Genomic DNA, 17,790 nt, shown 5'->3' with positions numbered 1-17,790 from the left:
TGCCTCTTATTAGTGGCGCAGCAGAGGTCTCTAATATGCGTGGACAGAAAGGCAGGGATGGATGGAGTTGGTGTCAGGGCAGCAATTGCTTATCGTGCCTTATCTGGGAATATGAAACTGTATTGCATGACATCCAGAGGCAGGCTGAATAGATATGCCAATTCATCTCGAGCCCGGGCTTTGACAAGCTAGACTGCCCTTGTTGAAAGGCATCAGTCAAACAAGAGCTGCTGGCTGCTTTTCCCTTTTTTATACTTTCTCTCGCTCCCGCGCTCCCTCTCCCTCTCTCGCTGCCTCCCCTCCCTCCACCTCTTTTTTCTAAGCTTTTTCCACACAAAATTGAAAAGCTTTGGAAATAATAATAATAAAAGCCCCCCAAACTAATACCGTTTTAAGTACACCCCCCTCCCTCCCCAAATGGGATTGATAAGGAACCCCAGTGTATGAAGGCATGTTTAGATAACATTGAGAATATTATAGCGAGTGAGAGAAAGTAGGGGAAAAGCTTCCTGCCGCGTCTAAGCCGGGAAAGGCGACGGCACCCTGGCTAATACGAGTGTTTAATATTTGATGTGTTGGGATAAAGCAGGATCACCTTCGAATTGAATTGAGTGTCAGAATGAGAATCTATTACTGAAATTCTTGTGTGATTTGACAGCAAAGCAGACGATGTTATTCTTCACTAGTTACTGCAATCTTCTCCCCTACATCACTTAAATATTTTTTTCTTTGCTTGAGTAAACACACATTATCCTTTTTTTCCACCTCCCTTTCCTTTTTTCTCTCCCTCTTTTATACTTATTTTTTTATTTATTTTTTTCTTAAATCAAACCTGCCTTTCACAGGGCTGATGGAGTAGATTGTTATTTCTTTATTTGTCCTATTAAATGGAATTCCTGATCATTTAATCCTGCTTTTGTAAGTGATTTAAAAATACTTGAAAAGCTGTGAATGTGGCAGCACTTCTGACTAAACTGCTTAAAAGGGACACATTACACCTGGGTTTAGCTCCTGCCTCCCGACAGCCAGCAAGGGTAGCAGGCTCCAGTGCTGCCAGAGCCGTCCCAGGCTCCGTGCCTCCATCCTGCCAGGCAAGCTTTCCTCTGTGCCCTCCCTGCGACAGAGGAGCTCCGCTGTTGTCATCTAGGGCTTGGCAAGCTGCTTAGTCATTACCTGCCTCTTCTTTAATTGCATTCAGTCCTGTCCAGGAGCCTCCTACTAAATGATTTGGCGGTGGGGTCAGCCCCTCAGTGGTGTTACATTTGCCTCATATCGTGCTGGTAAATTTGCTTGGCAAGAAATCCCAACAAGAATTGTCCAGTTCCCATTCCTGGACTGGCATGCAATTAAAATGGGAACACCCTGGAGCCTCCAGTGTCCTGAGTGCTATTCAGTGATGTCCTGCAAGATACTCCCAGCCCCAAAACCTTACAGTCACTAAAAACATTTCAAAGTATGTTTAAAAGCCCACTTAGTCATAGATATGACCGCTTTTTTTCTTCCCACCATACAAGCTAATATAAAACCTTGACACCTCATTGTGGCAGCAGTGGAATAAGGGGAGTTAGATGGGAAATGCTTATTTTGGGCGGATGCAGTGCACAGCTGACATGACAGGAGGAGGAAGATGCTTTTGCTGTTCCAAAGACATTTTCTCTGTTGCAGAAATGTCAGGGGCTTCACCTTGGATCCGCCGTCAGCTGTGCCCAGCCTGATCCTGAGGGAGCACAGCTGGTACCTGCTGCTTGCCCAAGCTAAGGGCAGCTGGGAGTTCTCACAGCTCCTTTCTGTCTATTCAAAACAATGTATTTCTCAGGTGTCTTTTTGAAATTCTTAATGGAAACTTTCAGCAAAACCCACCACTTTTCTTATTCCCTAGCACCCACCCTTCAGCATCTTCTCAGACTGCTTGAGCTCCTTTACTCCTGGGAGGATTTTTTTCTGAAAGGAAATATTTTCTCCCTGCCTGAAAGTGTCTGTATTAATATTAAAATTGCAATTAGCAAATGAAACATAGCATATAAAACCTCTTGGTTGGACAGGTAAAATAAAATGACAGAGTTGCCCAGCTGGTCAGAGCAGGACACACTCTGTGCCAGTCCTGGCAGTTCTTGCTGCCATGGTTTGTGAACATGCTCATGCCATTGCAAAGCACAAAGGTCCGCTTCCCTCCTGCCCTTCAGCTAAAGCGTCCAGGGTGATGCAATGCCAGCAGCTCTAGTAGAGGGTAGAGGGGCCAGGAGCTGGCCAGCAGGTCACAGCATCGACAGGTGTGGAAAGAACAAGGCTGGCTCTGCTGACAGAGCTCCAGCAGCTCTGTGAGGACCGGCTCTGTTCCTGCCTCTGCATGTGGGGAGGATTTGTGGGGCTCCCTTATTCTGATCTCTGAACAGGTGCCTGTTTATATGCTGTGGGGTGTTTAATTTTGCCTTAACGTGACTGCCAAACACCAGTTTTTGTGAAGTGTGCTGGGCACTTCCCCATAAATAAATGATGGAGCATTATTCAGTTCACTTAGATCAATACATCAGCTTGACAAGTTCTAGTTCTGGGAATTTTCTGACCCCCTGGAACATCTTCTCTGCAGCTGTGCTGCTTACAATACATGGTGTGCAGCCTAAAAAAATTCCAGGAAGCAGCACATCAGGACCCAACCATGCTGGTGCTGCCGCCTTGCTGGGGCGCTGATGTGCACTGGGATTGCAGCAAGGACAGGTGGGCCAACCTCAGTGCCAAACTGCACAAGCAACCAGCACCATGGAACTGCCCAGCCTCGCTGGCACGCTCTCTGTCCCAGCACAGGGGACCATCTTTGTACCCCACTGCTGTCAGAAATAGGCCACGGAGCTCTTGTTTCAGGCTCTTTGCAGTCTGAGGCAGATGTGTCATAGCTACTGGGAAGGTTTGTGACCTGGTGCAACAGGAGGTTGGTTTCAGACCTTTTTAGCTCTGTTGTAAAGCCAACCTCAGATGCTGTGATTCTGCGCATGCGTCATCTCCATGCCCCGTGTTTTATCCCCACTTCTGGTTTTTGGATTTTCTGCAGGATATGTGAGGTGCAGGTTACATCATGACCTACCTCCCCACACCAGCACTTGTTTAACAAGGTGTGGATAATCCGTGGTGCTGGCTCTGTGCATGGAAACACAGTATGTTCCTAATCTCCTGCTGCTATTAGGTCACATTTATCACAGGAGTATCTGCTTACCTTTGATTCGAGATCCCTCCATCGGGGATGCAGGGCGCTATTTGTCTGTGAACTGCTGTGTATGCCTATGGGATTGTATAAGTAAATAAATATAATTAATAATCATCTGACTTCAGAGCAGCATTGGCAGGGAGGTAAATGTAGCCTTCATAGAATTACAAACAAAATCAGGAAAAAAGGAAAACCTTTCTAGGAGATGGTATGAATGGAAATAATTGTATTCGGGCTGCTTGAAAATTATTCTGTAAACATTGTTTGAATGGTTTTTAGCAGATCAGAAATACTGAGTTTCTCTCTAAATCAGAATTTTGGCCAGAACCATTTAAAAATAGCTTTTTTAAAAGATGGCTGCATTTTTATCAATTAAAATGCAGATAAAAATTAAAAACCACAGGGTCCTAGCCCTACTTCAGTGTCTGACCTAAAAGGGAGCAACCCAGTCTCTGCAACACCAGGACTGAACCAGAGAGACGAACAAAGTAGTGCAATTTCCTCACAGAAAGGGTTTCATGGCATTTTTTAAAATCCTTTGGCTTGCAAGCAAACCAGGGGCATCTCAGACTTTCTCACAGTTTGCCATCGGGATAAGCACTGAAGGGACAGGGGTCTGCGCCACTGTGTGGTCACAGAGCTGGCAGGAAAGTGGCTGACAGCAGTGTCCCAGCAGCTCCAGTGAGGCAGTGGCCACGGCCACCCCTGCGGGCTGGGTACCCCGGTGTTGGGGAGCCACTGGCGCTTTATGCCTCGCTTTAACAGTCAGAAGAAGAACTTTCCTGTTTAAAGATTAAACGTTGTCTTTAAATATTAAACAGCAAAGCTCTTTGCTCTTGATTGTGTGGCTGCTGCCAGCAGGCGGCTCAGAATTGCCACTTTTAATTTAAAAACTTTATTTTCCAGCGCAGCCCAGCAATGGCTCCTCCTCCCGGCCAGCGGTGGCTGATCTCTCCCCTGCCTTCATCCCTCCATCACCGCTGCCTGCACTTCCCTCTGCCTGCAGCAGTGACGGTCCCTGCCAGCCCCGGAGTGTGAGCAGCCTTGTCTGGGACTGATCAATGCCCCTGGCACTTCCTTCCAAAACCCCAGGAAAAACAATTAAAACCCGATCGATCCTGCAGGCAGCTTTGAATATGCATAAGTGCACACTTGACCTTCAGTGGTCAGGCCAACTTCCACCCCGGCTGCTTAGGTAGTTTGCTCAGGTATTGCGGCTGTACCGAATGACCTTGATCAGGAAAGCAGAACGCGATGCAGAGATGGGCCCGGTGCTGATCCGGGGGCTAGGGCACACGCTGCCAGCTCCCTGCTGCTGCAGAGCCAGGGGAGGCAGGCTGGGGTTGGGGCTAGGGCACACGCTGCCAGCTCCCTGCTGCTGCTGCTGCAGAGCCAGGGGAGGCAGGCTGGGGTTGGCACTAGCACCCAGCTGCCAGGAGCTTTCCAAAGCTGTCCCCGTGGCTTTCCCGGGATCCTGCCAGCCTCCCGCTGTGTTCCCTCAGTTGCTTCTGGCCAGAGTCCAAGGGACGTCTGGGCTGGGAAGGCAGCCTACGACAGCTCCCTGTGCAGGGACACCCCTGGTCCTTCCTCATCCGGGGATACCGCTTCCCCAGGGATGGCCCTCACTGCTGTCAATCCATTGGTGCTGAGCGTGGGAGCTTTCCTATGCTCTGCCTGGGTTTGCTCTGTGGGATAGAGCCCAGGGGGAACCACTTCTGCCGCCCGGCAGCTGGGTGGCAGGGTTCCACCCTGTAGCCCAGCCTCTGGCTCCCCCCACCCTGTCCGGGCCAGCCTGCATCCTGATCATGGCAGTGAACATACCAATGCGTGTTTGTCGAAGGCAAAGGAAACCTCCCCGTTGTGTACACAAAGTGTAATTTCAGTGAATTATGCATAGACTTAATTAGGAGTTTTAATTGCTAATCATCTCCCAACAGGATTAGCAATGCTGTCTATTAATTATCTGTGGAGCCCTCTGTTTTGCTAAGGCAGGAGTAACAAAGCAGCATGAATGGCTACGTGGGCCACTAATAAATTAACTCCCCCAAGCCCTGTGGCTCCCGGGGGGCTGCCAGCAGCAGGGGCTGCACAGGGGCTGGACCTGCCTGCTCTAGACAGAGCAGCAGGTAGCAGGAAACAGGGGCAGCAGGAGGTCCCAGCAGCAGGCTGGTGGGCTGGTGGGGGACATCTCTCAGCTCTGCTCACCCAGTTCATCCCCATTCCTGCTGCAGAGAGCATTTCCCTGGCATTTGCAGCCTGCGGAGGGTGTCGGCAGTGCCCTGCCACACTGTGGCTGCCGTTAGCGATGATCCCCCGCTGCAGGAGGGAGATACGGGCTGCTGGATTGACCTGATCTCATCTGGGGACAATGGCCCTCACGGCAGCAAAGATAGTGCCAGCATGAGCGATGCTAAGCCCACGCACCCTTCTTACTGCTCACAATGCGTTCTGAGCTTAATTCCTCAAGATGAAGAAGATATGTGGCTGTCAGGCTGTAATTACAGCCGTGCGTGTGACATGGAGGCCCAGCTGCTTTCATGTTTGCATTGTCCATTGGGTTTTTGTGCTGCTTGGGCTCCCAGCTGCCTTGCTCCTCCTGGAAGCCCTGCTGGGGGATGCAGTGGGTATGGAGCAGGTTCCCTCTGGCCAGACTGCAGGCTCTGTGCAGTGGGGTGAGCAGTGCTGGCTCCCAGTAGGATTTGTGCCAGTGATGGAGAGCACTGAGGCAAATAGGGCTTGGGGTAAAAGGGAGAGGGAGCTGGGAGGGCTGTGCTTGCCAGAGGGGAAGGGGCCTGCTGGCCAGGCCAGCCTGGGAATGAGCACCCCTTTCCAAATCCCCTGACTCGTGTTGGCGGCCCTGTTAAGGCAGGAGTGGGTGGATGTTTGTGGAGCATCTAAAGGACATGGGGGATGAGCTCAGAGCCCCTGGCTTCTCCCCCACATCATGGCAAAGGTGGCCTTGAGTGATGCAAATCCCTCTGTCACAAGGATTGTCAAGTGTACAGGACACCACCAGAGGCTCTGGACACCTCTAAGGAGCATCAAGTGGGACAGGGCAGGGTGAGAGTGCTTTGTGTGGGCAACTCCAGGAGAGCTGCTGCAAGGGTGACGTGTGGGTCCACAGTGAACACAGTGGGCACAGACACACACCAGCCCCTGAACATAGACCCATGCCAGCCCCAGGAGCAGTCAGACCTGGGCAAGTACAGATCATGCCTGCACATGGGCTATGTCTGACCCTCTGCTTCTCTCTTCCAGGCGTACAGCTTTGCCATGGGGAGTTGGCCAAAGAACGGGCTCTTAGACATGAACAAAGGACTGAATCTACAGCACATAGGGAGGCCTCACAGCGGGATAGGTGAGTGATGCTGCCCCGTGCCGTTCCCATCCCTACAGCTGCTGCTCCGGGTGTGTGGATGTGCCTCAGCTCCAAAAAATTGTCCAGTCTGGGGTGCTGAGAACCAGCCAAAGGGCTGCAGAGTCCCCACCTGGTGGAAGGGATGAAGATGTGTCAGGGCAGAATGGACATGTGGATGACATGCCCTCAGTCCATTGCACATGCCAGTGTGCCAGACATACCTGCCTGTGCCCCTGGCTGTGGAGCTGCTTCCCTCCTAGACTGTTCTAGCAGTGCTTGTGTTGGGGTTGGATGTGGGCAGCACCAGGTGCCTGGAGCACACCTGGTGGTCCCCAGGCTGGGTGGAATGCTCTCCCTGTTGGACCAATCCTCCACTTGCTCTGGATGCTGCAGTCCTTGGAAAGGAGGCTGTGCTGCCTGGCTTGGGAACTGGCTGGAAACACACTGCAGAGTGAAGATGCGTGATCCCAGCTGGAGAACTGAATCATCGTCCTGTTTGCTCACACGTGTGATGAGTTTCGTGGTCCTGCAGCGTGCTCCAAGATAAACTGATAAACTGCTCTGAGATAAACAGTGGCAGAGTTCCATGTATCCCCCAACTCCTCTGCACCAGGGATCAAAGTGATATGAGGGAGACCTGGCCCAGGACACTGAGGCCATGTATCTGCCTGCTGCTTAACACTGGGGATGCAGAGCTGGTACAGCAGCAGGCTGTGGTACGGGCAGGAGCTCAGATTTACTGGGCTGGAGACAGGACTGTGACTCAGGGCTGCATCACTCTTGTCTGTCCTGTTTCTCTGCAGAGCAGTAGACTGCCTCTTGGAGACCTCTTGGTCAGGTATTCTCTCAGCCTCCCAGCCTTTCATCCACAATGACTTTTGAGCATTAAAGTTTGCAAGGAGGTATGATTTACTTGGAAAAGTCACTGGCTACCTGGGCCTTGAAGAGACTGTTTAATATTGTTTCAAGACTAACCATTAAACTCTCCAATCAATCCAAGTTAAGGAGATGAATTATTTAAAGCTCACCAGCTTTTAATTAGCAAGCTCCTTTTGAACTATGGATCTGGTTGCATTATTGACAGAGGTAGCATTAAAATTTGCTTCCCTGCCTGGGAGCAGATTTGCCTGGATTGTGTGCCATGTTGGGGGGGATCATGGGCAGGGAGCCAGAACTGCAGGAGCTGTGTGTGCATGTCCTGCTCTGAGGACTTGGGCTTTTTATGGGGTTTCCTGGTAGATGCAGAGTTGGTTTCTGCCTCATCATTCCTCATTTTATTTATGTGATGAGCTCTCTTGTTGCTGTCATCCCTTACTCCAACAAAGTGCCCCCATCTCTGGAGTATCATCTGTCTGCTGTTGGTTTCTGCCCCTTTATCTCAGTGCTGTTGTCTTGCACAGTTGTGACTCCTCTGCCTGTTGGAGTTCAGGGATTTGCTGTTCGTGTCCCTCCCCATTCCAGTCCTTTAGGAGGGTTTTGCCAAACTCCCTCTGTGGAGGAGCTTTCCCAACTCTCCCCAGTACAGGGTAAGCCATGGGCTAATTGCCCGTGGAAAGCGAGGCCCAGCAGCCAAGCTCCCTTCTTGCAGCTCTCCATCCCAGTGGCAAACCTGCCTTTCCCACACTGCTTGGAAGGGGTTTACATGGGTACTGTGAAGGATGCCAGGCCAGCAGTGTGATGGTCTCCATCTCCTTGGTACTGCCAGTGGTGCACATGTGCCCTGTGTGTTACAGCCTGCTGGCTGCTCCATTTGGGCTGGCTCCAGAGCAGATCTGTCCTGGATGTCTGCAATCCTCTGCCTGCAGAGGTGATAGCCACTGGCACCGTGTACCTGGTGGCTTTACCACAGGCTGAGTCCCCCAGAGTGAGCTGGAGTTGGGGAGAAGAACTCCTCCTCCCAGCCAGCTTGGGACCACCAGGCACAGCTGCTGTCAGGGGTGCTGACTTTGTGGCTTGGTAGCCCAGTGTTCCTCTGGGAGAAGGCTTGGGGCAATGCTGGTGTCCAGAGACATGCCTTGCCTGGCATTGTTTTCAAAGAACCATCTTCCTGGCTTTCTGGCCACTTCATTTCCCAGCCTGGCCTTGGCATGACTCAGGTGTTGGTTCTAGTGACAGCCCAGGAGGTTCCCCAAGCCAAGGGCTGAGGAAGGACTGCTCACTGCAGAGGCAGCTCATCTTCTTTGGGTCCAGCCTTGCTGCCTCATCCTGGAGCTGGCATCAGTCATCCACAGCCAAGTGCTTCTATACTGGCCACTGGGACTGGGCACAGTCATCCCAATTGCTGATGGTTACCCTGTGACCTGAACAGTCCTTACCTAGCTCTTTTTCATGCTTTAATGCTCATGCTTCCGTGTTGGGAGGAGTCATCCATCCCTTTCCCCTGCCCAGGGCTGCCCTTCCCTCTCTGACTGTAAGGAGCCTTGCTCCCAACACAGCCCAACTTATCAGCTGAACAAATGACTCCTAATCAAGGACTGCTGCAGAAGGAAGTGGAGAACAGTGAAGCCTGCCAGCCTCTTGCTGCCCACAGTGAGACAGGAGCTGGCTGTGGATCTGGGGATGGTCACATGCCATCTAGAGCCTCCCTTCTCTTTGTGCTCAGCCCTGGAGTGCAGCAGTGTTGAGGGAATGTTAGGGAGCTGAGAGGAGGCTTTCTGGGGCATCCAAGGTGGGGTCAGCCTCTGATTTTCATGGCCCTCGTGGGTCACTGATGACCAAAAATCTGCAAACCAAAGAGGGCTGAGAAGGGAGCAGCAAGGAGATTTGTTAGCCAGTCTCACCAGTTTCACAGATACCGTGCTGTGTGTCTGTGTAGCTCCTTTCCTGGCAGTCTGGGGAGCGATCCAGGGAGATGCAAACATTCCTGTGAAGCCTCAGCTTGCTTATGCAGGAATGCACAACACGGATGTTTCCCTTCAAATCTGACAGAAAAATTGCAGTGGATGGCCACTTGTTTTTGCAAACAATTTGCAAAGAATTTTGCCATCTTGCCTGATGGATTCTGTATTGCTTTGTTTTCAAATCACTTTCTGTTTCACTGTCTCAGCAGGTATCTGTTCCAAATCCCTGCACTTGACATGCTCTGGGACCAGTCCTGTTCTGTGCTTCATCTTCTTTCCTTCACCATGTTCAAAATCTGCAGAGTTCAGGGTGCTCAACACCTGCAGGACCAAGGCTGGATTCTGGATGGGAACCACCTTAGTGCACACAGGCAGGATGGGCTCGTGGAGCTCGGAGCACAGTGGAGTCTCCTCACATGCCCTGGGACACACAGCTGCACGTACAGCAAGTGCTCATGTTCTAGCTTTCGTCTGGTTTCTATTCATGGGCAAGTGAGCTGCAAAGCTTATCGAGGGGGTAGAAGAGTGATTTGTGTCCCCAAATACACCAAAATGTATCTGCATACACTGCAAATACAGCTGCCTTGGGGTGGGATGGGTGCAGGTCTGGTGTCATTGTGGTCTTGGCAGGGAAAAGGTAAAGAAAGGGGGAAAATGTAAATATTTCAGGATAAGGAGATGGAAAAGTTCTGCTCTAGAGAGTGAGGAGGCAGGAATTCCTTGGGAGATCAGAAAGGAGCAAAAGGGGTGTGAAGCCTATTCTTTCATGCCCTTTCTTAGGTTGATATTTCAGCTCTAAGGATTCCTTCTGGGCTGAGTGTGGCCCTGACTGGAGAGGACATTTTTATGCACCTTCCATCTCTTCTCTAACATAGGTTAGATATGTGTCAGCTCCAGTGTGGGCTGTAGAATCCTGGGCTGAGGAACTTCTCTTTGTCTGCTGTTTTCTTGACCCTCAGCAAAATGAAGTTGAGTCTTGCCAAGAAGTGACTCAGTCTTACATATATGGGGACATTGCCATTCTTGACACATGTGTTTGAGGTGGTGCTTGCCAAAAGCAAGCTGCAGCTTTTAATGGGAATCTTGGCACTCGTATGCAAAGACCAGCATTCACAGGCTCCACACCAGTGGAGCTGGGTACCTGTGTTGGGGGTCTCTCTGCTGAGAGTCAGAGACTCACACAAATCAGAAGGATTAAAATCCCAGGTTTTAGTTGTGATTTCAATCAGACAGCAGATTACCTGCATTCAGAAATTGATTTTCTTCTGATTTTGCCTTTTTTTTTAACCTGTTTCCCTGAAAAAAGGGTCAAATTTTACTGAACAGCACCTATCAAACCAAGTGCAGCTTTCCTTACCACTGCCCAATTGTTAAATCTGGTTATTCTTTTACTCATCAAATACTCTATTTTTGCTACATTTATTTTGATCGATTATGTAACATAATATGCCTTTAGTCTTAGTTTTTAAATATTTTTTACATTAGAAAAATGGTGAATTACTATTTGTTCTTGAAGAGTTGGTGATTAAATTATTACTCATGATTGCTCTTTTGGATGAAAACTGTAATGCCATGCTGAAGTACCCCAGTGGTAGTTTGAATTGATTTTATTAGGAAAATCCTCTTTCCTTTGCAAATATTCACTACGGAAAGAAAAGTAAATTTCAGAATACTTTCTAGGTAAAAACACCTGGTACGTGAAACCAAAACAAGAAGTGATCAGTGAGCTGAAGGAGTGTTTCTGGAAAACAGCCTTTCAAGATATTAGAATGAGTACATCTCATCCTCTCTCACCTTAGTTTGTTGGTTGGTTTGTTTTCACTGATTATGGAAAGATAAAAGACAAACCTTTTTTATTTTCAGTGCTTTGTTGTTTCTCAGCTCTGAACAAGCCAGTTCTTGAACTGAAAATACACCAAAACCAGCAAAAAGTTTCCAAAACTGCATGAGTAGCAGCTCCTGCTGGGAAAGTTTTTTTCTCATTTGTCAGCTCTGCTTCCATCTCCAGTGCATTGACTGTCTTTAAAACATGACATTACTCCTGATCTTTTTTGAATCTAATTGAATGTAATTGAATCTTTAAAGTTTAGGTTTTAGCACACACACTATTGTGATTTTAGATTTAGTCATAAATGTCTGGTTTGGGGTTTGGGTTTTTTTCTTTTAAGGGGAAAGAGGGTAACCAGGCTGCTGTGTCTCTTGCTAGTGAACCCTCAGTACCCATCCCAGGTGACCAGGAGATCTGGTCCCGTAGCAGCACCTGTCTTGACATGGTGCCCTCACTGGGCTGTTTCACACCAGCTGACATAATCCTGTGAGCTCCGAGCCTCTGTGCAAATGGCTTCACCATCTTCCCTGCTCCCGCAGTTCCCCTGCCTGGGGCGGTGCCATGCTCCCTCCGTGGGGATCTCTGCCCATGCCAAACAGAAAAGCCCCACCTGCCTGGGCAGGTCAGCAGCCCATGCGGCGAGTGACCCAGCAAGCCACTGTGCTTTCCCGGCTGCATCTCTCTCTTTTCCTTTACCGATTGGAAATCTCAGAAGGTTAGAGTGTGATATTGTTCCTGATCCAGAGCATTAATTAGGCCTCGGAAAGAAGAAGAGGAATTGCGTGTTTTTAACAGTGAGGTTAATGGGATGCTCGCAGAGTAGACAGTTTTAATGAGCTTCAACTCGATGTGCAGTGAGTTTACTCTTTGTGTTAAAAGGGTCACACTGCAGTAGTTTGATGTGGATTGTCTCCTGGCCCCCAGTGTCATAGGTGAGCGTCTGTCAGAGTCCAGTCAGAGCGCATTTACTTAGTGACACGATTCTAATTAACTACCTCGAGCTGCCACCGCCGCGGGGAGCCGGGGCAGCGCCTGCCAGGGTGCCTCCTGCCCGGCGGAGCCATCCTTCTCTCCGCCGCTCCGCCCGCTCGGCCCCGGTGGTGCTGGGCTGCTCCCCGCCCTGACATTGAAGGAGAGGGAGGGCCGGGCCGCGCTGGCTAAGTGCGGTGGCAGGTGACGGGCCACCCGCCCTAATGGGGACCTTGGGCTGTCCAGCTCCTCGCTGGAGCTCGGCGGGGGCTGATGAGGCTGTGCCTCACCCTGTAAGGTGATGGAGGTGTGTGGTCCTAGCAGCTTGCTGGCCTTATTTCAGCCTCCTCTCACTCTTCCCTCCTTTCCTTCCCTGTCTTTCCTGCCTCTCCCAGCATCTGTGGGATCCTCGGTCATCCTTGGTGCCCACCTGCCTCCTCTGCATCAGGACAGGGGGAACAAGGAGGTGGACAGCATTTTGCGAAACTCCCCTTCAATGTTTTTGACCACTTTTCATGCCACCCCATGTGGCAGAGCCAGTCCCACTCTCCCTGTCCCTCCCAGGGTGTGGGAGAAGCCCCAGAGAACCCTGTGCTCCCCCAGAGCAGGCATGCCCCGTTCTTTTTCAGTTCTGCGTTTCTCAGCGGAGGTGGCACTTGCATGGCACCGTCCTTCTGCCGAGTGATCCTGAGAGGGAGAGCTGAGAACGGGGCTCACTCCTGCAGAATGGGCCATGGGACTGCTTTGGGGCACTGCCCCAGCTCAAGGCAGAAGGGGAAGGACTCTGAATTAAATAATTAAAAGAGACTTAAGTAAAAATCAACAGAAATGTCACCAAATGAGCAGTGTCATTTTGAATTAGCGCTCATAAAGGTCAGGCGGATCCAGAACAGGTGGAGTGGCTGCGTGCCGGGTGTCGCGGCCAGGCGGCATGTCCCGGTACCCAGGCAGGGTGCAGGGACCAGCACAGCCACTCCGGGGCACCCGTTGGGCCGTGGGCACAGGGACAGAGTGGCTGGCGGGTGGTGAGGGGTCCTGCTGTGAGCCCCAAATCCCTGAGGAGCGGCAGGGAGGGAGGGCCAGCCGGGGCAGCCGGTTAGAGGACGAGCAACTGTCAGAGTCCAGTCAGAGCACATTAACGCGGTGACATGATTCTAATTAACTACCGTGAGAGGTGTCACAGCTGGAAAAGCAGTGAGCAGAGACAAGCTTTTAAAAAAAGAAAAAAGCAATGTGACAGTCTTTTTTTTTCCCTCTTTCTTTTTCTTTTCTTTCCATTTTTTTTTTTTTATTTTTTTTACTCTTGTGTGCTCTCTCCCCTCCATGTGGGAGTGGATCTAAAGATAATTAGGATGTCTGGCTGCCTGGGAACCTGAGCCGGGGCTCTTTTGCTTTCAGTCATTTAAGTTTTCGACATCTCTCTGAAGGGACTTGGTGGCGCAGTGGATTACTGCGCGCCAGAGTGACAGAACACTCTTCTAATCGTAAACCCTTTTTAGAAAGGATTCTGCTCTCCCTTTTTCCCCTGGAGCAGCAGGGGGTATGTTCTGATCACTGCAGCTCTGTTCCCATACACGCTACAATGGGAAACTCAAGGTCTTTCAGCTGTTTCCTGCAGTTAACAAAGGAGGCACAGAAGAAAGAAAGGAAGGATGATTGAGTGTTTGTGTTGACTGCACTCACCCCTCTGTCCTACCCTGCCAAAAGTTGGTCTCGAGCCCATCCAACCCCACTGCCTGACAGGGGTGTGATGGGTTTGTCACACCTTGCCCTTGGCTGAGGGCTTGAGGTTCCTGGAGAGCAGCCTTTGGAGGGAGCGTGACAGCTGCAGGGACTTCAGCTGCCTGAGAAAAGTCAGGGTGCTTCCATGTGCTTCTCCCAACCCCCAGGCAGGCAGTGGCAGTGCCTGCTCCCTGGAGATGTGTGGGAAGGTAGGCTCGAGTCCCTCTCTTCTGGCTGGAAGCAGTTGTTTGCAGCACCACTGTTAGACTGAAGATTTAGGAGGGAATTCTGGATTGTTTGCTGTGCTGCAGTGCCTGGGAGGCCCAGCTGCAGACTGGAGCAAGTCTGTCTCAAGCTTCAGATCTGGCTGATCCCCAGCAGGACATCATTGCCATCGTCTTGGAACTGCCCTTTGGCACAGCGGCAGCTCTACCCTCTTGCTCTGGCTTCTGGTTTTAGGACTGGCAGTGGGGACTGTCTCCCTTGGCAAGATTTGCTGTCCTTCCCTCCCTTCCTTCTGCCCACGCCAGCTGTGATCCTCAGCCCAACACCTGGCCCAATTTCTGCCCCCAATGACAGATGAGAAACCTTTTAAATATATTTTACATATCACTCTAAACTGTTGTAGTGGGAGCACAGGGAGAGGCTGATGGTTTGTATTATATTTGTATTATGTTTGCTCCGTTTTAGCGATCAGCAAGTCCCAAAACCAGGAGTGCACAGACCTGAACTGATCTGTGCTGTAGAGACCCTTGCACTGCCTTGGACCCCTTGCACTCTTGGCTATTTGTCCAGTCTTTTTATTTGTCTGTGGCTGAGCCTTGCAAAATATCCCCCCCCCACACTACTGGAACCACCCTTGCACTGCCTGAGCTTTGTCCAACGTTGTGCTGGGCAGGTAGAACATCTTTGCTAGCACTTGTTCTCCTGCCCCTGTAACAGACAGCACTTCCCAAGCACCGTGATGCACCCTCTGACAGAGTGAGATGTGTTGGGTGAGAAGCCTTGGAAGATCATTAACTTTCTACAGAGCTTTTTCTGTAGAAAGTAGTAACGTAAAACACCGAGTGACATTTTGATTTCCTGTAGATTCTTTTGGTGCCTTGGTGTCTCTGCAATATGTCCCAGACAAGGCTAAATGGTAGTGCATCTTCCCTTACCTGTGAGGAGGGGAAGAGTTTCCTGTTAAAGAACATAAACATCTCAATGAAGGGCACAGATTGTCTGCCCTGCTCGGCACTGGACTCTGGTGGAAGGTGTCTTTTACCATCCTGCTGTCCTGCAACAGCAGTGTGTCCCCAAATCTACCTTTACATGCTTGCATCCAGGGGGATCACAGGGATGCTGTTGTCCCTCTCAGGTTAGCCCTTGTCTCCAGAATTTGGGCATCTATGTTGTCCCCTCTCTGTCCTCCCTAGAATGCACAGGGCTGGTGAGCACTGTGGTCGCCCTTTGTGAGGAGGAGAGACTCCTGCCCAAGTTTTACTGAGGATCTGCCTTTAAGGAGAGTGATGGCAGAGGGAAGGCTGTGTCAGCAAGAGATGCCAGGTTTAGAGCTGCCCCGCTTCACCTAATGAGAACCGATTGCAGGGTGCAGGAGGGCAGGGGGTAGCAGTCAGCCAGAGAGACTTCACTGCAATTTAACAAGTTTTCATTCCCCTGAGTTCCCTGATAAGACCCCCCTCGAAGTCTGTACAGGAATTCATAAGAATAGGATAATTAGGATGTTTCAAAGCTGCGACCCTCAGAGGAGTCCTTGGATTAATCTGTTTTTTCCCTTAAAGACATCTGTAACTACAATCTTTGTTTCTCTCCTCTTCTTCCCCCCCTCCTTCTTTTCCCCCCTTGTCTGTCTCTGTATCTCCTGTCAAACTGTGGCAGACGTAAATGACAAAGAAATCAGAAAGAGAGATCAATGCAGTCCAAATTAGCACTTGGAGATAGACTGTGCTGGAGATGTCAGAGCCTGACCCCAGTTGATCTGCCAGCCTCCACTGGTGATATTATGCAAATTGCATCCATCTGGCAGAGCCCAGTAAAGGACTAATGGGGCAGGGAGGGGGCCAGGACCAGGCACCTTTGGGAAGGGGAGAGAGATGGGGGTCTTTGGGGAGGGGGTTCCATGATCAACGGGGGAGATAAAGTACTGCATTGGCTTCCTTTGCACTCCTGGGTGGATTAAAAGCCAAACTCTAGATAAGAGATAACCAAACTTCATTTTGCTTTTTATTTTATTCCTTATTGCTCCCCCCACGCAACCTAGTACCAAAAAGAAGGGGGAAAAAAAAGGTGGTTCTTGGCGCTCGTTTCCTGCACGTCATTACCACTAATGGCAGTTTGAGGGGAGAGACAAAGTCAGGGAAAGAAAGCAAAAAAAAGAGCTAGCTGCTTAAAAGACTGTTGTAATAGGAGCATGGATAATAGAAATCTCAAATTACGGTGATCGCCTTGTTAAGAAGTTTGAAAATACGGCCAGATTGTCTTTAATGAGAGAAATATGGCTGTTAGTTAGTGAAGGAGGAGGGAATGGACCTTGTTTCAAGATCTGTAGCTTGCCCATCAAAGAGGCACTGTCTGTTTCATTTCAAAATCCTGCTCCTCTGCCTGATATTAAAAATAGTTGTTAAAGGCTTTGACTAGCAAGACGATTCTCTTTGACTTCCTACTCTTTTTCCACCTCCCCCAAAAGACTTCACTAAGATAACTTCTGCTTTAAAAAACAGCTAAGCAAGGAAAGAAAGAAAGAAAGACAAAAGTTTTGGGGGCTGCAGAATGATACTGCCCCTGGCACTCCAGGGTGCCCAGAGCCTTAAGCCTGAGCACTGCCAGCACCGTGGCCATCCCCACCATGGCAGAGGGGAGCCCCCTCTGTGCCACGTGCTGCTGTGCCGGGATGAGCACTGAGATGTGGTAACACCACTGCTTTCCTCTTGGCAGCCCTGACCCAGGCGCAGGGCAGCAGTGGCTTTTTTGGCATCTGGACCCCCATTTAGTGCCATGATGCTGCTTTCCTTTGCTCTCCCCTCAGCCTGGGAAGCAGCACCAGGATGCAGAGAAGGGCTCTGACAGAAGCCAGGTCTGGCAGCTGCCGCCACCCCCGCCTCTTGTGAAGAACTAAGGGGCACCTCTGTGCTGTTAGGCTCTGACCCGTAACTCGTGCCTCCCTGTGGTGCTGACAGTCCCCTCTTCATTCTCCCCTGAAATCAAAGGATCACATTAATTGGTTTCAGGATCGTGGCCCCACGTCCTGAGTGGCCTGTTTAAGATAACGAACACAGAGTGTGTTAATAGCTGGTATAGCTTAGCAGAGGATCTAGGGACAAGGCCTGGATGGGGAAGATGCTGCTGGGTGGGGAAGATGGCTACTGAAGCATCCAAAGTCTGTCCAGTGCTGTGTTTTTCCCTGTCCTTACACAAATCAGTGTAATTCCCTCACTTCCAAGTTGCTAACATTTTGAAATCCCAGGGCAAAGGACACTGGCCAGAGGGGAGAGCTGCACCAGCCAAACTGTTGCCCTTTCCCAGCATGGCCTTGCTCTTTTCATGGGTCGGCAGTGGGATCAGAGGGGATCTGCTCATATCTGCCACAGCATGAGGCTCTTCCCAAAGGTACAGCTGCCACTGCACAAGCTGATCCCAGCTGTGCCATTAATCACCCACGTTCTGGCTTGTTCCCGATTCTGCAGGAGAGACCCGCAGTGGGCTGCACTGGGATGACAGTGTTTCCATCTGTTCTAGAGAGTCCTGAGCAATCCTGCTCCAGCTTGGAAGCTGCATTCTTATAAAGCAGGAGAGCCCAAGCAGCTTCTCTCAGACTGGGCCCCAAACTGGACTGCCAGTGTACAGGACGTGGAGGAGAAGCAGGAGGGGAGGG

The 17,790-nt window shown here is 50.4% G+C and overlaps 1 protein-coding gene across 5 annotated transcripts in view; it reads left to right on the top strand.

Annotated features, from left to right (window-relative positions):
- ERI3 (ERI1 exoribonuclease family member 3) overlaps nt 1–17,790 on the top strand; it is a 130,847-nt gene that overhangs the window by 86,964 nt on the left and 26,093 nt on the right. For all 5 annotated transcript variants that reach the window (XR_011152490.1, XM_069023216.1, XM_069023215.1 and 2 more), the window contains one exon: nt 6,458–6,557. Coding sequence is in view for 4 of the 5 variants with exons in the window: in XM_069023216.1 (XP_068879317.1) it covers nt 6,458–6,557 (100 nt within the window). In the remaining variant the exon portion in view is untranslated. The remainder of the gene's footprint in view (nt 1–6,457; nt 6,558–17,790) is intronic.

The sequence above is a fragment of the Aphelocoma coerulescens genome, chromosome 8 (genome assembly GCF_041296385.1).
Source record: "Aphelocoma coerulescens isolate FSJ_1873_10779 chromosome 8, UR_Acoe_1.0, whole genome shotgun sequence".
NCBI classification, from domain to species: domain Eukaryota; kingdom Metazoa; phylum Chordata; class Aves; order Passeriformes; family Corvidae; genus Aphelocoma; species Aphelocoma coerulescens.
Note: the sequence above shows the minus strand (reverse complement) of the source record. Positions and strands in the feature narration are given on the sequence as shown.